A 24,516-nucleotide genomic window follows, 5' to 3' on the forward strand; every position below is an offset into this window, starting at 1 on the left:
ATTTACTCAACATCAAATTATTTTATATAAAAAAACTACCCAGCAATTTCTGCAGTCTATGATATTTCAAACTGAATTGAAGAACCTTTGGCAGAGAGGCAAAAAAAAAGGAAAATCTTGCAAAATAAAATATAAATTATCATCTCCAAATCTGATTCAAAACTTAAAATTGTTTACAAAAGACCTGCAATTCACATCACTGTTAATATCACTAGTTCCTCATTTAGTTGCCCCATTTTTCAACAATATATTCTAAGTCAGTAGACAAGCAATGAGTTTTCAGCCTCTACCTCTTTTATATTTTCTTCATAATTTTTATAGTTACCATTTCTGCTCTTAAGACACTTTGATCCAAATCTAGTTCCAAGGTATACGATAATATTTATACATGATCCGGAAACAATGAGTACACTATACATTCTACAATAATACAAAAATCATGTAGCTGACCTGGATTAACTACTTCTACTTTTGCCATAAAATAATTCTGCACCCATGAATAATTTCCAATACAGAAAGCTTATCTTGTTCTTTGTCACCTGAGACATTACCTAAAAGATTGGCATTAAACAGGTATCTACTAAAATTTTAGAAAGGTAAAGAAAGAAGACAATCCTGTGATGGATTTGGATGTAGTAAGAGGCAGACGACTGATCCACGGGGAAGAAGCCATAAGGAGCCAGTCCCGTGTCTAATGTCACCCTCGTCATGGGCAACGACACCATCATTTCTATTTGCTCAAGTGTACTGGTGGTGGAACGGATAACTGAACAGTATTACATATGCACACTTAACGATAACCCAAATCTGCATTCTTTACCTCATGCATGATTTTTAGGTCTTAATGCTTATCTGTTTTGGGATCAAGAACACATTAAAATTCTTGGTAAATGTGCACACTCACCGGTATTCTAAAAATGACAACAATAAAACCCTAGTCTCCAGTATTAGCTCAAATGGTTGTATTAAAGAAGCTTACTAATTTAAAAATTACACAGAGAGCTATGTTAGATCTCCTTAGCTACTTCCCTTCCATGCCTCTAAAAGCATGGAGCTAAGTTTATGTAATTAATATGCACTTGGGGAGATAGGAAATCACTGAAATTAGCAGCATCAGTCACTGTCTTATATGGAGCAATGATTATCTTTGGAATCTGACAATTTCCTCATGAGGCAGGTATTATAATAGCCCCCATTTTACAGAAGAGGAAACAGGATTAGAAAGTTTAACTGATATATACGAAGTCTCACAACTGGTAAATGTTGGAGCCGTAATTTCAAACCACACCTGCTCATTTTAATATACTGGCTGCGTTGCCCTCTGACACTGTGAAAACACTGACCCAGGAAGCAGAAGATGTGTTTTCTAAAAGAAGTTCCTCCACAAATTTAGAGTTGCTTAGAACAACTCCAATTTGTTTTCTCACCTGGAAATGGGTATAATAATAATTCCATTTATCCTATAAACTGTACAGAGCTACAGTGAAGACCAAACAGCTAGGCAAGTGTTTTGAGAAGACAAAAGTTATGCATAAATATAAAGCTATCGAATATATAAGCTCTCTGAAGACAAGGATTTCCATTTTATTTTCCTCCACCTCTCCAAGCACACTGTTTGGTTCACAGTAAAAGGCTGGGATACAGGGAAGAAGGGAATATTGGGGTCACTTATGACAAACTAATCAAGGCTCTTATTTTCTCATTTCAACCCCCAATAACAATATCAGGCATGATGAGGAAACAGCTTCATCCCACAAAAGAGAAAAATGCACGCTTTTTGTCGTAAAGCTCCTAATCATATTCAAACCCACATCTGTCTGGTTCTAAAGCTTGGGTTCTCTCATCTGCTTTTCATTTAAATAAATATAATTTAATTAATTAGGTGAAATAAATCCTGAGGAATCTATAATGTGTACAGTTAGACAATGTGTGTAGCTATCTTAATTATGTGCTTGAAAGCCCCTCCAGGGATGAACAGCCCAAACTGTTCAACATCCTCCTGGAAGCGACATGCAACATGGTGATAATGCTTGAGTTTCAGCACCTTGGCTTCTAAAAACCATTCTCCTATTTTAGCGTGCTAAACATATCTTTAAGGGGCTTATGCGGTTTGTTTCGTTAGTCTCTTCTTCGTCACCCAACAGTCCTGCCCTGGTATACAAACAGCAGAAAAAGATTCCAGCAAGAAACTAGAAATGCATTTTCCTCTGTCCTCAACACGTGCTTATCAAAACCATCCAAAGGTCTCAACACAGAAAGTGACAACAAGCCCGCTAACTTCCATGCACTTAGATGTGCCCAACACAGGCTTTTACGCCTATTCTCCATCTCCAAAATAATCCTATAACGTATGATTCCCTTTTCCAAAGGTGGAAACGGAGACTTAGCTGCGCTAAACAACTTGTCTGATGCCACACATCTAACAGTAGGACCAGAATTCCATTCCAAGTTCAGACTCAACTAACGCTCTTCTGTGTCCCAGGACACCATGGCTGCAAACTGCAAAGAAGCATCGTCTTTTATTTTTGTAGAGAAAACGCTTGCGCATTTATCATTAAGATGACGATTCTTGACTTGTCTGTGTTCTGAGAGAGAAGGAAAAAAACCGAGACGCTATTGTTCCTCGATATTGCCTCTGAATTGTTGCCTCTGTTCCTAAAATTTCCTCTCCAGATGGAAATTAATAATAACACTGTAAACTAGTAAAAACTTAAAAACTGATAAAACGAATAAAGCTACAAACTGTGAAAGTGCTCAGGAATTACAAAGCTCAATACCTCCATTTCATACACAAACTGAAAATGAGATTGAAATCTTTCAATTCCTCCCAAGCACAAGATAAGATATGAATAAAGAAGAAACTCATGCCCTAAACTGAAGTGTATCTCTCTAGAAAAACTAGCAAACAGACACTTTCCCTACCACGGCTGGAGATCGGCACTTCCAGAACTTTCCTTGCCAAATTCTTGTGAGGAAGAGAGACTTTTTTTTTTAAGGGAAGCCCTCCTCCCATTCTAGAATCCAGGAGCTACTTCTGTGGTAGCTGGATTATTGAAAACAGGCAGTCCTTTTCAATATCTGCAATTCACAATAAATAGCTTACATGAAACCTTTGAGGAATATGTTTAAAATGTTCCAAATTAGTGCCACTAAAATGTAGATGACAATATTCCCCAATATATGGACTAAACTGATCCCCCTACACCTTACAATCTTTATTCTTCAGATTGAAACTACTCATTGTGTTCTGCGTTTCAGTCCCAAATTGCGCTTCAATAATTTTTTGCGTGACTAACGTTAATGACAAAAAACCCTATATATCACTCAAGAATTATCATTAATTTTGTTAAATATTCTTGTAAGACATGCTAACATATTTTAAAATATATCTAGGATTGTAATGACCATTATCTAGATGTTAAAAAAGGAGAATAGGGCTTCCCTGGTGGCGCAGTGGTTGAGAGTCCGCCTGCCGATGCAGGGGACACGGGTTCGTGCCCCGGTCCGGGAAGATCCCACGTGCCGCGGAGCGGCTGGGCCCGTGAGCCATGGCCGCTGAGCCTGTGCTCCGCAACAGGAGAGGCCACAGCAGTGAGAGGCCCGCGTACTGCAAAAATAAAAAAAAAAATAAAAAAAAATAAAGGAGAATAAATCACCACCAGATAACAAACTAAAAGACAATTTTTTCTGTGTTCTGCTGATAAGCTCTATTAGCATTTATCAGTTGTTGTGTTGCTAAATCATCTCAGGAACCCCAAGCAGGAGATAAAGTTTATTACGACTCTCATAAATTCAAACCCTAGTAGTATGTTCCACATTACATATTTTTAGCTACAGCGTTTTCTGAAACTTTTCTGTCAATGTTTTACCGAGAACGACTCTTTTAACCAGCCTAGAATGATAAAGTGCCTGAAAGTGGTGTTTTTGCCTATGAGGGATCCAGAATGTTTCTTTTCTTTCTTTTCTCCCTCTGGAAGTAGTTAATAGTATCTAACAAATTCTACCTATCAAAAGTAATATTATGATAAGAATTCAGTGTTTTATAGTAGCTCAATGTTAGTGTAGAAGCCTGACTGCAGCCATGCAAACTAAGCAAACACCAGGTCAACGAGAAGCTTAAACAGAAAGAGAGAGAAAAGGAAAAACTTCCCAGTTCCAAATTCCAACTCCTCTGCCTAGTACACCCAGTTACACTGCCTCTTGGAATGTTTCCTGTTTGTCCACAGTCCCCTTCTGACACATTAAGAAATCTTGCAATTTCAATCTACAACAAAGGATTTTTTTTTCCTTTTGGCGTGAAAATAATTATTTCAAAATGCTCATTCTATCCTTTTATTCTTGCATAAACAATAAAAAATACATAATCACATATTGCTGACATATTCTTACTGCAGTGGACCCAATACTTATGCAAGGGAAATTGTAAAATGAATACTAATTCTGAAAGAGTATTTTAATGCAAAGTCTTAGTATCAGCTGCAAAAGGTTTAAGGGCTGAGAAAACCTTTTTTTTATCAAGTTATATAACATGACCTTCAATTAATTTTATGCTGAAGTTAGAAATGATTGACCAAGGCCATATTATGTTGTAGCGATGAAGAATTAGGTAACACTTCTCTATGTTTTCATAACAAGCATAGATACACTCAGTTTATATAAACATATTTCTATCACTTCAATCAGTATCACTGGGTTTTTATAAAGATTAAACGGAAAATATGTGCATTGAAGGGACACCTTCTGAGGTACTGAAATTTGATCAGAGTACAAGTATCAGAGCAGCATAAAGTGAATACCATAGTATTTATAGTTTGAAATTAACTTTACACAAAGGGTAAATAGCTCAGTAGAAATATGATGCCCTGTTCAGAGGACTGCAGACAAACTAGAATTCAGGCATTTCTCAATTCAATTCAGTTTGGGCTCATACTGTACATACTAAAATAAAATCAGGAAAAAAATGTAGATATTAACATAACTAAAACTATAAAGGGAAATTCTGAATAACAATTTAAATAGTAAAACAGTGACGGGTATATATCATTTCTTCAAGAAATGTTGAGGTGAAAAGTAAAACAATCTAAGAAACTATCTCCTCATAAATCCCCTTCTATAATGAATCCTTATCTCCCAAACCTACTTGTTCTATTCAGTTGAAGACTCTTATAATTGTCAAGGTTCTACAAAAAAAAAAAAAGCTACACATTAGTACTAAGCATTTTGGATGATTTTTTGCAATATTATGTTAATTAACATATGAAAAATAAAACTATAATTACAAGTTGGGTTTTATTTTTGCTGAAGCAATCTATCAATAGGATAAAGATAGCTAAATTACTGGAAAACAGATTCTAAGGATAAACTGCCAATACAAAAAAGAAAAAAAAGGCACGCATATAAAATTATCACACCCATTAGTGCAAATATTAAAGCAACTGGTCCGTAAGAAACTGTGTCTATAAATTTCTCATTCTCAAATATCTCTAAAAAAATATATTTTTGTAATTCGGTGCTTTGTAAAAATTTTGCTATGGTTACCAAGGGGGAAAGGAGGTAGGGAGGAATAAATTGGGAGGTTGGGATTGACACTACTATATATGAAATGGATAACTAATAAGGACCTACTGTATAGCACAGGGAACTCTACTCAATACTCTGTAATGACCTATATGGGAAAAGAATTTTTAAAAGAGTGGATACATGTATATGTATAACTGATTCACTTTGTTGTACAGCAGAAACTAACACAACATTGTAAATCAACTATACGCCAGTAAAAATTAATTAAAAACAAAATAAAATAAATATTGGAGTTTTTTTTAATTTAAATAAAAAATGAACGAATTCACAGAAAATTGTGGTATATAATATCCTGGGGATGGGGGGATGGGGGAGATAAGACAATTCTGTGGCTATTCAAGATATATGAACAGTCACTTTTTGTGGAAAGTCCAAAACACAAATGGAAGTGGGGCACACCCATAATCCTCAGGGCCCTGAGAAAGGATCCCTGTATTCTAACCACTGCAACATGGCTTCTGCATCACCCCAACAGCATTTATTTCAGCAAAGCATTTTAACACGGAGCAATGTAGCTTTAGGGATAAATATAATAACTTTGAACATATCTAAGTTGTAGATGAAAATGAAAAATGTGTCACACCTCTATCTAAATAGGATCGGAGGCAGATTTTACCAAATAAATTCTTTCTTCTGAAATCCAAAAGTAGCGTGAGAGCAAAATTCTGACTTAAACAAGTATAATTCTAAAACAAGACATTCCGCTATATGCAGTCTGCGTAACAGATAAAAAAATCGTGAAGGATACAAAGCCAGCAGTAGCATGACCCTGCCATTAAGAAAGGCATGTTTTCATTCTCCACGTTAATTTTTAAATGCCTTCATTCTATAAATTAACATTATCAAAAATGACAAAATACTTTAAACTGAAGAGTAACCAAAAATAATAGGTATTAGACTACTAATGGACACCTCTGTAAGAATCACATTCATTTTTCTCCCAAATTAGTGAAACCTGCTTTGAGAAACCTTTTAGTTTTGGGAAATTTTTAAATCGTGGGTGATTTTGAGATTCGAAAAAAAATCGTGGGTAACCTTGAATTCAGCAACTAATTTTCCTATTGTATTGACGAGGCATTGTTACTTATGACATTTGGCAATGAGTTATTCAGAACATTAGAGAAAACCTCAGAAAATCTGAATGAAAATTGCTGGAATAAAAGAGCTAGGATTTTAATCATGTCTGGGGAGTCTTCAGTAGAATTCAGTTAAAGAAGAAAAATATAATTTACTCAGTGGCCACTAACATCCCAATAAAATGTTTAAATCTAATACAAGATTTTAGCTCTGTGGAGTATATCCTCTGCTTACCTAAAAAAAAAAAAAAAAAAAAGCTTTTTCAATTTAAGTTTATTTCCTGTAATAGCATCTGCTCTGCAGATTAAGCACTTTCAGTGACTTTTTTTTTAAAGGGAGGAGAACAGAGGAAGAGGAGGGAAAACACCCCACGCTCTTTGAAAAGTCAACCATACGGCAACACCTGATGAAATAACCAGGGAACAACTGGTCCTCTACAGCCTTCCTTAACATCGTCAGGGCTCCAGAACGTCTGAAAGTGTGAGTGTTTTTGGAAGAGATTCCGAGAGAGAGTCTGGGCTCTGGCATGAATCAGCATTTTACGGTCCTAATGTCAAGGTGCAATGACCCCATCACTTTAAAGGCTTGACATGAAAGGGAAACCTCTTGAGTCAGCAGGTTGAAGTCTGCAAGACCTCAGAAAGGAATAGCACAGGAATAAATTCCTGTTACTATGAAGCTTCTATAGTTTCATACAGTAACTTTTATTTAAATACTCAGTTTCTCACATCCTAAATAGAATATTTCAACCAAAGCCATTCTTTGATTTGTTTGGTATAATGTCTTTTCTTGAAATTCTCTTGTGATATACATGGAGTATGAAAGCTTAACTACAAAAAATCCAATGATAAATTAATTATTCTCACGTATTAAGAGCTACTTCATTCTTTGTAACTTCCAATTGCTTATAATCGAAGATTTACACACCAGGTTGTAAGGTAGTGTGTTCTGGTACATTTGTCCCCAGTTTTCTTCACACCACAAATTCTCATAATTGCTTAAGAGCATCCAAGTTGATTCTGCTTTTATGAAATTTTGGCATACATTAAAGTGGGTAACTCCAGGCTCTCGTAATTACCTCGACAAAATGACAAAACATGATAGCCCAGCCAATCTATAATTACTCAAAATCTATAATTATAATATAACTATACAAACACACACATACAAATTCATGCAAAGTGTAATAAAGGTTTACCAAGCACCAATTAATGCGATGAACACAGATACACAATCTCAAAAATTCATGACTAAAATTCAATGATAATAAATATACCTTAAAATAATATCTGAAGGACCTACTGGATAGCACAGGGAACGCTACTCAATATTTTGTAGTAATAATAAAGGAAAATTATATATATATATATATGAATCGCTTTGCTGTGCACCTGAAACTAACACCACATTGTAAATCAACTCTACTCCCATAAAATAAGTAAATAAATAAGATCTGAAGAGTCAAGGTTAAAAAGCCTTGATTCTTTCTCCAAGGAAAAAGTATACTTTTAGAATTCTCTCTCGTCCAAGAGCATTTATAATCAATTATGCTCCTGAATTTCTTTCCAAATGAAATTCACAAGAAGATTGAAGATAATCTATTTTTAAAATAAAATCGAAGGCACTCTTTTTAAAAGGAATTCGGAGTTATTTTTCAAACACATCATTTTAAGTGAGTTTTTCCAAAACAGATGCCATTTATTCCATCTCTCTAAATGAATGGGTTTACGTTGCTTCAAAAGGCAGTGTGCGCAGCAGTTTTACAAAAGAACAGTATTTCTCCAACATCTCCATCTGCTGGCTTAGAGGAAAAGTAGATTTTATCTGGTGTTTCTTGAAATTTAATATTTTTATAATTTATTGTTATGAAATTGAAATATGAAACTATTAAATTATTTTTAAATAGCCTAATAGCTATTTGTCAAAGTCTTTCAGTAAAAAATAGGAAAGATTTTGAAGAAGACATTTACTATTTAATATTTTTAATTCCAAAGCCCTATGTGATCAGATACTCATGTTCATAGCCCTTTTAGACAGTTTTATGTTGTTTAAAATAAAACAAATTTACTAAAATAAAGTTTTAGTAAATAGTACATTAAGCTTTATTAAAACATTTTAGAATGTAAACATATGTAGTATTCGCCTAAAACCTGCTGTTGATTTTGTTAACCTATACACAATGTGTGGTGTACACACATATGCCAATATCACATTTATTATTGTCACAAAAATGTTGAGTTACAGTAATAAATTGCTTTTGTAGAAAAACTACTAGAATATCTCCACATCCTCAGACTAAACTTCTTAGACGAGACCCAGCAGACAGTGCACAGGAAAGGCGCAGGCCAATAAGGATTTGAAAACTATTTGAAAGAGCATTGAGGGGAAAGGTTAGGAAAAAATGAATCACTATAGGAACAGCATTCATTTATTCTCTGACATCTAGAAGACACTCAGCAAATACTGAAGGGGGCAGGGGGGAAGGAAGGAAGGAAAGAATTCTTGAGGTCCATTACTGATTCAACTGTTGAATATCAGATGCTAATTTATTTATTTTTCTGATTTCATGGATTTTCTCATATTGAAGTCTTATGTTTGAGCAACCTTCAGGGAAAAAAAAAAAACACCTCACTTTAGTAGGCTCTCTAGCTAATCAGAAAGAAGGAAGAAAGGAAGTGGGGAGGGAGGGGAAAATAAAAGGAGAAAGTAAGAAATTGGAAATCTGTCTTTATTTCCTCAGGTACCCATGGAAACAAATGGGAACAAGTAGGTTCTTCCATTATTCCCACTGTGACTGTGAAAGAGGGAGTGGGAGGGAGTTCAGAGCCTGCACAGTCACTTACCCAGTTCAGAATATAATGACTTCATTTCGTTTGCATAACTTTAACCCATTCCATGGATCCTGCTGGACCCTGAAAGCCCCATCGGCCTCAGCAGTTCCAAAGAAGTCCCTCCATCTCAGGAATACAACCAAAATTAGCAGACTAATATCTTTTCTATTTTGAAATTATATTATTAAGGTTTACAACTCTGCTTTCTTAATATATTAAATTTATACGTTACATTTAGGGTTAAATTTACCCTATGGGATTTTTACGGTTTAACTCGGAGGAAGGACAAGCTACTTTATGAACACTGATTGATGATACACATTTTAATACTGGAGTGAAGAAGCAGAATTCCTTAGATTTCTGGAGGAAATGGATGAAAGTCGGTTGGGTTTCTATCAACAGATTTGACATTGCTGCTTCCACTTCATATAGGAAAGAATCATGGACTCCCCTGTCTGAGAAGACAAGGAAACAAAGGCTAACGAGAAAAAGCCTTGAGCACGATTTAAGTGATCAAGGCTCATCTTAATAAATTTGATATTAGAGATCTCCATTCATTTCTTGACTGCTAACTTTGTGAGTGTAGTTTATACAAGCATCTCTCTCTCTCTCTCTCTCTGAAAAGAGGTAAACTAATTTTACATTTTCTATTGCTCTTGGGGAAAAAAAAAAGGATACAAACACTCCATTTCATTTTGCAAACTCTAGATTGTAAAATTCCCAAAGGAATGAAGAAATTGAGTGCCTGGTCGATGAGTTAATGTCAACTCCAGAAAATTCTATTCAATGAGTCTCTCTTCCATACCAGGGCCTCAACTAGCTCTGCTCAGCAATCAGTAAGACTACTTATAACACGGGAGAACCAGAGACCATGGCTCTGAATACCCGTGTCGGGAACTTGAAAATGCATTCAATTCTTCACCATCATTTGTTTTACTGTCCTAGAATAATCCATGGAGGAGAAAATTTGGGACCTGGACACATGTAACTTTTTATCTCAGCTCCATTTTCTAAGAAAAACAACAAGAAAAAAACCTGTGCAAAATGAAGATCTGATTTTCCCATTTTCTCAGAATTATGGTCAAGCAAATTAAATTGTGTTTTTTTTAAATGAAATCTATCTCTTATTACATGGATATACTCATTCTGTGGAAATGTATGGATTTATATATGTGCTGAATATATGTACAGTTTCTGCCTACATATCTTATTTCAATTAAATTTATATTAAATAAATCTACCCAAAAATGCTGAGACTGAGGACCTAAACTAGTCACCTAACCTTACCTAACCATTACTTTTTAGTCTTTACAAAGGCCCAGCACAATCATTCAGCATTTGGGATGAAGACATATTCATTGCTTTCAGGGGACCTATCTCCTGTGCTCTCAGCCAGGCCCTGGCATGATTTTCACCAATGAGTGAACTTCTCTGTCATTGACCATATTCAAATTCTTTTCACCTTGTTTTAAAAATCTAGATCCTTCCAATAATCATAGTCTTGCCTTAGGTTCATTACTTTCCACAGCATTTTCACACTAGTATACGATTACATACAGTCAGATACTTAGCACAATTGTGTGTCAAACTCACAATTCAGGGGGAAAAAATGGAAACCTGATATCAAATAAAATGAATAATCAAAATCTGATAGGTAAACAGGTCAAGCATAAAAAGCCTTCAAAACTTAAACTATAGCCAGTTTCTTTGTATACATACATATATATATAAATTTTCCAAGATATATATTATTATATTCTTCTATGGAGTTTTTTTTTTAACTGCAAATCCACTTAAGCCTCTCTCTCTCTCTTTCCCTCTCTCCCTCTTTCCCTCTCCCTCTTTCTCTCTCTCTCCTCCCCACCATGCCCAGTTGCTTTTCTCACTTAGAACCAACATCTGAAGAAAACACACAACACTGAAATCCTCTTAAACAGGTTTTCATAAACAGTTGACTTCTAAGCATCTAACAGGACCGTGATGACGACCCCTGCTCTATCGGTCAAAGCCAGTGGTTTCGTTCCTTCATTCATTCGGTGGACGGGAGCTTCAAACCGAGCGGATGCTGTTTCTGACGCTACAGTCAAGCTAACCCATGGGCTCTACGATTAAGGCTTATCACAGAGCAGCGGGACGGCCACCAGCTGCCTGTCTACCGTGGGGACTCCGCGGTCGGCCTTTCTCTGCGGTCATGTTCCGCGGGCTCCTTTGCAAGTAGCCAGAGTGGGAGGGGAGCCATCTGCAAGTCCCCCCGCGAGACTGTCAACTGTGCAGTAAACACTGAGAACGTCAAGTCCGAAAAGAGTTCCCGCAACCCAGCCGGCAGGAAAGGATGCCAGCCGCTGGCAGAGGGCAGGGGGTCCGGGGGCGGCCGCGCCTGGACTCGGGCCCGCCAGCCTTCCCACGGAACCGCGCGGGGACTTAATTGCTTGGGTCCCAGCACTCTGAGGCCTGGATGGAGCTCCGCGGCCGGTCCCCGGACACCGCGCTCCGCGCCGAGACTAGCAGGACGGCTGCGAAGACTAAAATGGCTGGTTGGCGGCTTCTCCACCTTCCGAACTCGGCGCATCCCGCCGCTTTCGGGTCCTCCTCCTCCCGCTGCCTCGGCGGGAGCCCCGCGACCTGCGAACCAGCGCCCCGGCCGGCGAGGGCCCGCGGCGCCCCGGGCACGCTCGCCGCTGCGCTCGGGCCGCAGCTCCCGGGGCCGCGATCCCCGGCCTGCGTCAGCCGCGCCGCGCCCCTCGGGGGGCCTCGGGTGCCGAGCGCACTGCGGGACCGCTGTGACAACGTGTCCCGTCTCGGGGGAGCATACAGGCTCACGGGGTCCGCACGGGGACCCCGAGCGGGGCCTGCAGATTTCAACCCGGGGCCGTGGCGTCTACCCAGCAGCCCGACGGCGCGCCCCGGGGCACCGCGTGCTCGCGGGGCACAGGGGTGAAGGGCTCGCCTTGAAGACTCCAGCTACGCCGGTAGCCCTGCACCCAAGGGCGTCCCCTCACCTCCGACACCCACCCCACCCGAGCCCCAGAGCGCACACTCCCCGCCGCCTTTCGCTGGCTCTTCACCGCCCCCCAGGCCCCAGCCAGCGGGCGTCCGCGCGATCGCCGACACCTTCCCCCGACGCTGCCACACGCACGCGCGCGTGCAGTCACTGCGCCCCGACACGGACACGCAGGAACAGACACACACACCAGCCCGCTTTCCGCGTGCGGCCCCCCGAAAGGACATAAATATTCCTTACTCACAAGCATTGGTGACTGCGAAGCTGTTGGCTACCTCCAAATTGTCGATGTGGGGTGTCAGTCTGAACTCCGAAGTGGAGAACTGAACCATCCCTACCCGAAATGCACTGTATTCCTGATCGGCGCCCCTGGGAAACAGCCCCCCTGCAAAGAACAAACACCAAGCGGGAGGACAGTGTCAGCGCCCGGCGGAAAGCAGGGGAGCCCGCTAGCGCCCGACTGCCCCGGAGCCCCTCGTTCACACTAGCAGGCCGAATAAACACATCCACGGACCCGGGAACCGGTGTGTGTGTGTGCGTGTGCGGGGGGGCGGCAGCATCCTAGGCCGAGGGTCAAGGCACAGGGGGGCCCGAAGACAAGGTGGGTGGCCAGAAACATCCTCCCTCCCTAGTGATCACAAGCTGTGCGTTCAGAACCCCTACAGAACCTGAACAAACCGGAAGATGCTGTGACGGCAGAAGGAATAAAAATCTGGGGGTCATTAATGAGAAGCCCTTTCCCTCTCTTGTATCAGAGGCATAGTCTTCTGCCCTTGCCTCATCTTAAGAAAAACATATATATTCCAGGCAGTTTAAATCTGGAATGCAGTCAAGGTATGACATAAGTCTACATGACATGAATTAATTTGTCCACCGTGAACAAAGATTACCACCAAATTATGCACAATTCAAAAGCAGAGCACAAAGGGTACCTACCTATCTGTATGCTGTTAGAAGAGACACCAAAAATCAGTCCCCACAAAACAGGAGAAAGGAGGACAGATATATGCATAATCTTTTGCATTTCCAAGAAAAGTAGAGCATCCACAAAATACCCTTTTTTTCCCCCCTTTTCCTCCTCTTCCTTCTTTGGCCGTTCTCCTCGGCAAATTAGATCCTCTGCATTTTGAGACAGCAATGTAGCACCGAGCTGCTAGAAACCCGACGTGGTGGCAGAGGAATCCCTATTTCCAAGGTCCTGCGGGTGGCTGCCGCCCTGCGCCCGGTCCCCGCTCGCGAAGTCCGGAGACTGGCTGGATGCAGCTTCCAGCAGGCTGCCGCTGTGGTCCCAGCGCCTCGGCACACTCAGCACCCTCCCATGCACTCACACACTCACCCTCGCGCGCTTCTCCCTCTCCCCGCTCTCACACGCGCGCGCGCGCGCACACACACACACGCACACACGCGCACACGCGCACACACACACACACGCACGCGAGTCTCAGAGACGGGTCCGGCGCGCGTGCGCGAGTCGCGGCGGGCGGGCGGGCTGCCGGGGCGCCCCTCCCCCCGCGCGCCCCGCGCGCCACGGCGTCGCGCGCGCGGGGCTGGGAGCGCGGCTCGGAGCCGGGGTGCCGCGGCCCCCGGGCGAGACCTCGGGTCTCGCGAGCTGTCGCGCCCACCGGCGCTCGCCTTTCAGCACCGCGGACAGCGCCCCCGCTCCCGCCTGCGCAGCGCGGCGCGGCGCTACCTTTGTGCCGCCGCGGCAGCTGCGGCGCCGCGAGCTGCTCCAGCACGGACCGGACGCGGCAAAGCCCGTTTCCGGCTGCCGTGCGAAGCCGAGTGGCTCCGTGCTGCTGGCGGTGAAGTGTTCTCTCACCAGGCCCTGCTGCCGTACGATACAAGCAATTCTGATTTTTATCTTCCAGAGCCTGTAAAACCCTCCTAGCAATAGGGAAACGCTGCCTGCCACCGCACCTGATCCACCAGGAAAGCAAGCGAGCAAACAAAACACCCATGAGGAGGGGTTCCAGAACTGTCAACTTTAGCTAAATGGGAGGTAGCCAGGATCCAGGGAAAACCCCGAGGTCTATCTTTAAAGGCCAAAGCCGCACAGGAGAAGATCGAGACTGAACCTTTGAAATACTTTGCATGGAAATCCCATCTTTACACTGTGCCCAGCCTGCTGCGTGCGGGTCCCTCTCGCAGCTTTCACTGCAGACTTCCCCCCCTTCCCCCCCAACCCCGTCGTAGAGACATGTGTAGTCTTGGCTCCGTAGAAGTATGTCTTTACACAGCTTGAAAGCAGACGACTCCGTTTCAAGGAAAGCTTCGTAGGATAAAGAAATTAAAAGATGAAGCAAGTCTGGAAAGGCCGCTGAGCTGCACACCCTTTCCCAGAGACTGAGTTAGAAACCGGCTGCTGCATCGCGTTTTGGTCGTGAGTTTTGAAAATATCACCGGCCAAAGAAAGTAAACTAAGCTCTCACCCCTTTGAACCCGCGAACTGGAGACCACTGGAGAAGAAAGATGACGCAAGGGATTAGAAGTTTGTGGGGAGGGGCATGGTGGGCAGGATGGAAGCCTGGACTTAACTGTGGGAACTTACGGGCCTCACACTGCCTGCCAAACTGATGCCTGGGACCTGCTGTGGCAGAAATTCCTCACTCCGTCTATGGCTTTTGCGGTTTAAATGAAGAAATCAAGGACGACTGAGTACAAGTGACTGTTTCCAGAAGGCGGGAGATCGGAGCCCACGATACGGAAGGCGTAGCCTGGTAATATGTCAGAACGCCAAGAGTTAGTCTATCGTGCTGCTATCCTGGGCACTCCTCCCATGAGTATCATTCGTACAGCCTCCTTGTTGACCTTGTAGGGTCTCATATTTGGCCCTTAATCACTTTGGGCCTCAATTTTTTTAAAAAAATGAGAAAGATGAGCAAAGCGGCCTCTATGGCTCTCTAATCCTGTAATCCTGATTTCAGATCATGGTCTTTCCCTGTTTTTGATTTTCGGTATGTTTTCCTAAGCCAGGAAGTAAAAATATCCATAATCAATTATCAAGTTTTTTTATACTACAGGTAAAAATACCTCCCAATTTTGTCACCGAGAATTTATTTTAGTCCGTTAATAAACACTTCTCTGCATATAACAGGTGTTGTGAGTCAAAATGCATTTAGCCTTTTAAAAAATTTAAAAAGAATAAAAATGGTAAGGAGGACATAAATAAATATATATCCAAGTTTACAATATAAACAATAATTAAATACATCTTATCTATTCAATCACTAGTTGTGATGGAAGACACCAAAATGATTTGAATTATTCTCTAAAATATTTTTAATGGGTAAAAGAATGAATAACAGCTCAGGGCAAAATAAAAAATACTTTTTTCAGCCATATTTTTTCTTCATTCAATTTTTTTCCACAAGAAAAACTTCAACTTCATGCCAAGTAACTAGGAATGAAAGAAGAGAGAGAGAGAGAAAGTTAAATGTGGATAATTGGTCATGGTTGAAGTATGGGTCAATGTAAATTAATTTTTTTTTTAAAGAGGACTTTTTAAAAACTATTTTCATCTTAATCTATTTTAAAGTCAGGCGAAAAGATGGACTCAAAATGAACTGAATTACATTCTATAAAAACAAACAATATAAAATAAGAATTTGCTGAATCATAGAAGCACCTTTCCTAGTAAATCATATGTAATAACTCAAGGCAAGTATTACTGTTTAGTGACCAATTATAATTCATGTATAAAATGGAAATAATTTTAGTAGGCATGCCTTGTAATTCAACTGTTTTTCTGTTAATGTGCCTTTCACAAGGCATGTACGTTTGGCATCATATATAGATACATCTCCTGCAGTATTAGCATCACTGTACTTATATTATCATTCATGGAACTTTTTCAAATTCACTATAACATTTATTACATAACATTTTTCAGGCATAGAATACTGTCAGTATCAATGTGATAAATTTAAATTGGCTGAAGGAAGTGGTTATGCAAATAAATGAAAAATACTGCAATTTATTTTTAATACTTAGAAACTCTGTTTCAAGAAAATACCTCAAATTGATCAGTAATAAAATCAAATTTGAAATTTTCAAAACTACCAGGAATACAATTGAATATAAAAGCGTGCTCAAAGAAACAGTTTGCTATTTTCTGCCCTCTGCTGTTCAATTTTGGTAATTATCTAAAATGTAAGCGTTTCTGAAGCAAGGATAAAATTACAGTAAAAACGGAAGAAATAAAAATATTATCCATTCTGTCATTTGTTCGTTTGCTCGGTCGCTTTTACTGTTGCTGTTTTGTGTGTATGTTTAAATATAACTTTAGCATTAAGGCTAGAAATAAATATTATACATAAAATCTTCATTTCTGTTTTACTCAGTCTTTGTTTCAATATAGGAAATAATCATTTTCTTTTTAAATCTGGTTTGCAATGCTTAAGATTTTATATATGCGTACATATTCTGTGAAGTTTCAATTTGTGTTCCGTAATGAAAAAGCATCAAGGAAAGTCGTTATATGTGTGAGGGGTGGGACAGGGGCAGGGGGGTGACAGCTTTGAAATGACTGGCAGAGCCTATTTTAGCTGAATTCGTTACCAAAACTGGATTATAAATGTCAATACCCTAGTTTCCCGTGATGAAGCTTCAATAAGATGAAGATCATCACCTGCCTTCCTATCGATCCCCTGGAACCGTGAACATGTAGGCTATCGGAAAGGCTTGGACGCAGATGCTGCAGAAGGATCCGGGTTCCAAACTTGAGACATTATTGGCTGAGACAGAGAAAATAAAAAGAAGAAAAAACACGAGGATTTTAATCACTCAGGACAGTAAATAGAAAAAGATATTCATTCCGGGGAGTTTCAGTTCTTCAATTAAAGATAAAGAATAATATTGATATAAGTAGTTATTCAGATGGAAACAATATTGATTATTCTTTTCTTTTGTGACACACTTGATCATTGATTGAATAAAATCAATTTATATGACTCAAAACATATATCTAAAGTTAAGCTTTTGTATATTTTTAAAAATGAACTTAGAATGAAGTCCAAAAATGGAAAGAATAAGTGAAGGTTTCATTTTGTTTTCTTTAAGGGCTCTGATTACATGGATTTTAATTAATTTTACCCCAATTAATAGCAATCCTATAGCAGAAATATTTATTGGAAAAGTGTTTCAATCCATTAATTCAACAAATTAAACGGGACAAGGATATTCTAAATAATGAGCTTGACGTAACAGTGGATAAAACGTGGGTACAACAGAAGCTTTCCTCAAGAAGTTTCCAGACTTCATTCAAGTGAGCAAATGGTTAGGACCATGTGAGAAGGGCAGTCAGAAATGAAATAAATAGGCATATGATTAAGAAATATAACAAGGCAAAAGCAAAACTTATTATGCACATTATATCTTGGAGCTCAGGGCAGAGGAAAATCACTAAAGGCTGACACCTAAATTGAGTCAAGTAGAGATTAACCAGATGAAGGTTGAGATGTAGGTAAACAGAACACTTCTTTTTTTCATTATTTTTTAGCTTTATTTAAGTATAATTAACAAATAAAATAGAAATTAAAGTATAAAATGTGATTATTTGATACACGTATACATCATTGTGCAAGGATTATCCCCATCAAGTTAATTAACACATTCATCGCCTCACAGTTTTACCCTTGTTTGTTTGTAGGAACATTTCAGTTCTATTCGCTTACTAAATTTCAATTATACAATACTGTGTTATCAACAATAGTCACCGTGTTATACACTAGATCCTCAAACCTTATTCACCTTACACCTAACAGTTTGAACCCTTTTACCAACTTCTCCCTTCCCTGACCCCCACCTCAGGCAACCACTTTTCTATTCTCTGTTTCTGTAAGTATGACTTTTTAAAAAAATTTTTCACATATAAGTGACACCATGCAGTATTTGTCTTTCTCTTCCTGGCTTATTTCACTTAGCATAATGCCCTGCATGTCCATGTATATTGAGGCTGAATAATATTCCACAGTGGAATATATATATATATATAAAATATACATAGTACATAATATATATTATATATATATATCACATTTTCTTAATCAATTCATGCATTGACAGAGATTTAGGTTGTTTCCATACCTTGACTCTTATGAATAATGCTGCAGTGAACATAGGAGTACAGATATCTCTTGGAGATGATGCTTTCATTTCCTTTGAGTAGAACCCAGAGTTTGGATTGCTGGATCATATGGTAGTTCTATTTTTAATTTCTTGAGTAAACTCCATACTGTTTTCCATAGTGGCTGCACCAACTTGCATTCCCACCAACAGTATACAGTAATTCACTTCTCTCCACATCCTTGCCAGCATTTGCCATCTCTTGTCTTTTTAATAATAGCCATCCTGAAAGGATAATTAATGATATTGAGCACCTTTTCATGTACCAGTTGGCCATTTGTGTGTCTTCTTTGGAAAAATGTCTATTCAGTTCCTTTGCCCATTTTTAATTCAAGTTATTTGTTTTTATGCTATTGTGATAAATTCCTTATATATTTCAGATATGACCCCTTATCAAATATAAGAATTGCAAATATTTTCTGCCATTCCATAGGTTGCCTTTTCATTCTGTTGGTGGTTTTCTTTGATGCACAGAAGCTTTTTAGTTTGATATAAGCCTACTGGTTTATTTTCGCTTTTGGTGTCAAATCCAAAAAAAATCATTGCCAAGACCCATGTCAGGGGGCTTACCCCCTATGTTTTCTTCTAGGATTTTTATGGTTTCAGGTTCTATGTTCAAGTCTTTAATTCATTTTGAGTTGATTTTTGTGTATGGTGTAAAATTGGGGTCCAATTTCATTCTTTTGCATGTGACAATCTGGTTTTCTCAACACCATTTATTGAAGAAACTATCATTTCCTGATTGTATAATCTTGGCTCCTTTATCAAAAACTAATTTGTCATATATACATGGGTTTATTTCTCTATTCTGTTCCATGGATTTGTCTGTTTTTAATGTCAATAACACACTGTTTTGGTTTCTAAAGCCTTGTGATATAGTTGGAAAGCAGAGAGTCTGCCTCTAGCTTATTTCTTCTTTTTCAAAATTGTTTTGGCTATTTGTGGTCTTTTGTGATTTCATACAAATTTTAGGATTTTTTTTTTCTATTTCTGTGAAAAATGCTATTGGAATTTTGATAGGGATTGCACTGACTCTGTAGATGGCTTTGAGTAGTATGGACATTTTGACAATATTAATTCTTCTATCCATAAATGCAGAATAACTTTCCATTTATTTGGGTCTTCTTCAATTTCTTTCATCAGTATCTTATAGGATTCAGTGTATAGTATTTTATTCTTTTTGATCCTATTGTAAATGTATTGTGTTCTCAATTTCTTTTTCAGATAGTTCATTGTTGGTGTACAGAAATGCAACTGATTTTTGTATGTTGATTTTTTATTCTGACACTTTAATGAGTTTATTAGTTCTAACAGTTTTTTGGTGAAGTCTTTAGGGTTTGCTATATACAGTAATTTGTCATCTGCAAAGAGAGACAATTTTACTTCTTCCTTTCCAGTTTGGATGTCATTTATTGCTTTTTCTTACTTAGTTGCTCAGGCTAGGATTTCCAGTACTATGCTGAATAGAAATGGTGAGAGTGGGCATCCCTGTCTTGTTCCTGATCTTAGAGAAAAAGCTATCGGCTTTTCACCATTGAGTATGATGTTAGATGTGGGCTTGTCATATATGGCCTTCATTATGTTGAGGAACATTCCCTCTATACCCAATTTGTTGAGAGTTTTTATCATGAAAAGAATTGAATTTTGTCAAACGTTTTTTCTATATCTATTGATAATTTTTATCCTTCCATTTGTTAATGTGGTATTTCATACTGATTGATTTGCAGATGTTGAATCATTCTCACATCCTTGAAATAAATCCTGCTTGATTATGGTGTATGATCCTTTTAATGTACTGTTTAATTAGCTTTGCTAATATTTTGTTGAATTTTTAAAGTTTTAATTTTATTTATTTTTTTTATAAAAAAGCATGTTCTTATTAATTATCTATTTTATACATATTAGTGTATATATGTCAATCCGAATCTCGGGGCAGGAGGTGGTGGTGGGATGAATTGTTGAATATTTTTTAATGAATGTTCACCTGGAATATTGGTCTGAAATGTTCTTTTCTTGTAGTGTCCTTGTCTGGATTTGATATCTGGCCTCATTAAATGAGTTTGGAAGTGTTCCGTCCTCTTCTGATTTTTAGAAGAGTTTGAGAAAAAAATGGTATTAACTCTTCTTTAAATATTTGGTAGAATTCACCAGAGAAGCCATCTTATCTTGTACTTTTCTTTGTTGGTTCAACCTCTTTACTAGTAATTGACTAGCCTCTTACTAGTAATTGGTCTGTTCAGAGCCTCTATTTCTTCATGGTTCCATCTTTACGCCCACTATCTTGAACTCTCTGTCAGGTAAGTCGCATATCTGCATTTCACTAAGATCTGTTTCTGGAGATTTATCCTGTTCTTTCGTTGGGAATGTATTCCTCTGTTTCTTCATTTTCCTTGACTCTGTGTGTTGGTCTCTGCACATTAGATAAAACGGCCGCCTCTCCCAGTCTTGACAGAGTGGTCTCGTGTGGAAGATAAACCTTGTCAATCAGCCTGGCCCGAGCTCCGGTTTGTCTCTGAAACGTTTGTGATTGTCCAAGCCACCGTCTTCATTCTTATTTGTTCTAGCAGTTGAGAACATCACAAGACCTGTCAGTGTCCCAAAGGGGAGAATTGTAGTCTGCACCTAGAGATGCAGGCTGATTGGAAGGTGGGTCCTCAGACAGCAGCTGGCATAGTAAGTAATTAAGGCCCTTCCAGGGGTAAACTTGGAGATGGGTGTTTTTCCTGCTCTCCCTCTGTGCTGGACCGGGTGTAAAGCCACAGAGGAATGGGGAGGGTGCTCCTGTACCCATTAAGACCTGCTTCTTTATGAATGCAAGCTTCTGATAGCAAGGCTATCAGAGCTGGTGATCCTGGGGCCTGTCCCTTAGGCAGCAGCCCCAAAGCTGGGGGTCCAGACGTGGACAAGATCCTTCTAGGGGGATACTGGCAACTTAGCAACTTAGAGAGGACTGGAGGGATAAAACAGGGGAGGTGTCTGCTTAGCTTCCCCAGTCTCCAGGGAGGACGTTGGCCAACCCCTAGATGCGTGCTAAGTCAGAAGCCTAATCTTCAGATAGCAGCTTTTTTTAAATTGCAGTGTCATTGATTTGCAATATTTTATTAGCTTCAGGTGTGCAACAGAGTGATTCAATATTTTTATAGATTATAATCCATTTAAAATCATTATAAAATCTTAGCTATATTCTCTGTTGCTGTACAGTATATCCTTGAGGACTCAGTGGGTCCCTTTCATTTTTGCCTGCTTCCTCTGTGCGGAGCCCTGAGGGGGAGAACCACAGAGGCCTCCTATGTTGCCATCTTGCTTGACCCCAAGAACACCTCATTTAAGTGCAGTCCCATCAGGACAGGCATAAGTGCGATCCAGGAATTACACACAGTGCAGTGTTTGTAGGATGGGAAGTGTGAGACAAGGGGAAACAGGAATAAGCCAGACCATGGCAAGAAATATGTAGCTAATCCAATAGGAAAGGGGAATCATTTGAGAGTTTTAAGTAGAGAGGTGAGTTCTTAAGATTTGCATTTAAATGGAACACTCTGGAGGCCGTGGGGAGAATGTATTTATGGGGAAACATTGAATGTAGGGGAGTGGGTAAATGGCTGTATTCCTGGTGGGGCTGACTGGATTAAGAGAGTGAGACGTGCAGAGAGGAAGGAAAGGTTGGTTTCAGGAAGTATTCAGTAGAACTCGTCAGTGAACTTGTACGTGCTGGAGATACAGGTGATGAAGAGACGAAGTTGACTCCCAGGACAGGAGGCTGAGGGCCCAGGAAAATGCTGCGTCATCTCAGGACGAGCTGTAGAGAATCCGGGAAGCACGCGAGATGGTCTGTTTACTCTCTAATGTGTTGGGTTCACAGGGTCTGTGGGACACACCCTCTCCAGATGTTGTGTCAGCACTTGACAATGATTCTGAAACTCGGGGAAGAGGTCTCACACAGAGGTTAATGTCGAGAACTATCATCATTTGGTGTTTCATATGATAGCTACTATTTCTTTAAAAAGGCAGTTAAAGTAAAAAATCTAAAACAGAGAAGACATAGGCATACCTTAAAAATCCTGCTTTCGTTTCATACTGATAAACATAAAACCTTTCCTCTTATTGGAAGAGGGACCAGGCCGTTACCTTGAACATGGCTCTACTGAATAGTTTCCCATTTCAGTCTGTTTAAAGTGGGACGAGAATTTAAGAGTATCTGTGGAGAAATCTTAACACTAAATCTTTTTCCACTTTTAGGGTTTTTCTAATATTATATGATAGTCTCACTCACTCCTAACCAGAATCAAATGTTGTGCCTGTTTGCATGACTGACCCTTTCCAGAACATTCGACAGAGTTTTCAACAATTCTCCTTTCACATGTTGTCAATTTAGAAGGTATTTTAACTAAATTATGTAATCACAATATCAAATTCAACTGTCATAAAATGTTTTCTTTTTTTTTTTTTAATACATTTGGCTTTCAGTCAATGGGTGACAGCAGAAATTAGAAGGGCAAGCTGCTAGCCAAAAGTATTCAGCAGGCCTCCCCTGTGGTTCTCCTATCATGTAAGAGGGGACAAAAAGGAGAAGAAAAGAAACAAATAAATAGCTTACACCATAGCCACAACCATTTTCCAATCTGCAGATGGTTACAAGATTTAAATATGTGACCGCAGCCACCTTCTTCAAGCACTGGCTCCATTTCCACATTATTTTGTCAGCACTTCAGCTAGATGGAAGTCTTTCCTTGGTGTGTGGGATCCAAACCTTCATGCCTGCAGGATCTGAGTCCCTCGTGGTCTTTTCTTTTGGGGATTTTTAGAGTTGTGTCTTGCATGAATACTGGACGAGAGAATACAAGAAGCACTGCAGTGGGTTGTTAATCACGTCTCCTCCATTGCATGTCCATCTCCTCTCCCCTGGTTCGGGTCACGCTGTTTCTACTTCACAATGGTACGCTGCTGTGCGCGGACAACCTCGTGGTTCAGTGGGTCACATGACGTCACTTGTTTAGGATGGGGATAGTGGGTCATAGAATCATGTCAAATCCTCTGGACAGAAGCCCAGTCCCAGTGCCCAGTGGAAAGTCAGAAGCTACTTTTGAAATGGAAAGTAGTTGGCAGCAGCGGGGAGCAAGGTTTTACTTCAAACCCTAGGCATCTGTGCTGTGATTCCCTTATTAGAGTTTGCCACAGTCTATGTCAGCAGCCGTTTGCCCCAGACACTTCAAATACCACTGGGTCTACTAGGTCTCAAGACTCAGGTGTCAGCCTGCTCTGCAGTCTGAAACTGCTGTTGTAGTTTATTTCTTTGGGTCCAACCGGCAGCCTCGTAGGTGAGCACCAATAAACGTGACAGGGCAGCAATCCCAAATGTGGTGCACGTTGCCTGCAGAATGCAAACAGGTCTACCAGACTTTGTTTCTTTCTGTGTGATAGGTGCTGAGAGGTACAGCCAACCTCAGATCAATGATGCTTAAAAAACTTTACCTGGGGCTTCCCTGGTGGCGCAGTGGTTGGGAGTCCACCTGCCGATGCAGGCGAGGCGGGTTCGAGCCCCGGTCCGGGAAGATCCCACATGCCGCGGAGCGGCTGGGCCCGTGAGCCATGGCCGCTGAGCCTGCGCGTCCAGAGCCTGTGCTCCGCAATGGGAGAGGCCACAACAGTGAGAGGCCCGCGTACAGCAAAAAAACAAAACAAAAACAAACAAAAAAAACCTACCCAATTAACAGCCTGAGGAGACCTGGGGAAACAGTGTTTACACTGTTGAGATCAGTTTTTAGGGGACTGGTTCCCTTGCTACCTTTCCAATGTGACCAAACTAGAAATTAGTCTGATCTTCTGAAATTAATTTCTTAGACGTAACTTTATTAACAGGTGTACAATCCTAGCTTAGTACTTAGACATGAATTTGCTGTTGTTTTC

At 39.9% G+C, this 24,516-nt stretch overlaps 1 protein-coding gene across 5 annotated transcripts in view; it reads right to left on the reverse strand.

Annotated features, from left to right (window-relative positions):
* GRIA2 (glutamate ionotropic receptor AMPA type subunit 2) overlaps positions 1-13,913 on the reverse strand; it is a 160,898-nt gene extending 146,985 nt beyond the window's left edge. For 2 of the 5 annotated variants that reach the window (XR_009564149.1, XM_060299886.1), the window contains exons 1-2: positions 13,426-13,911; positions 12,734-12,874 (exon numbers count right to left, since the gene is read on the reverse strand). Coding sequence is in view for 4 of the 5 variants with exons in the window: in XM_060299886.1 (XP_060155869.1) it covers positions 12,734-12,874; positions 13,426-13,513 (229 nt within the window). In the remaining variant the exon portion in view is untranslated. Of the gene's footprint in view, positions 1-12,733; positions 12,875-13,425 lie in introns of all 5 variants that reach the window. The other 3 variants (XM_030865759.3, XM_030865760.3, XM_030865757.2) reach the window with 2 other exon arrangements.
* Positions 13,914-24,516: the final 10,603 nt, after the last annotated feature.

Source organism: Globicephala melas, chromosome 5, assembly GCF_963455315.2.
Source record: "Globicephala melas chromosome 5, mGloMel1.2, whole genome shotgun sequence".
In the NCBI taxonomy this organism is placed as follows: Eukaryota; Metazoa; Chordata; class Mammalia; order Artiodactyla; family Delphinidae; genus Globicephala; species Globicephala melas.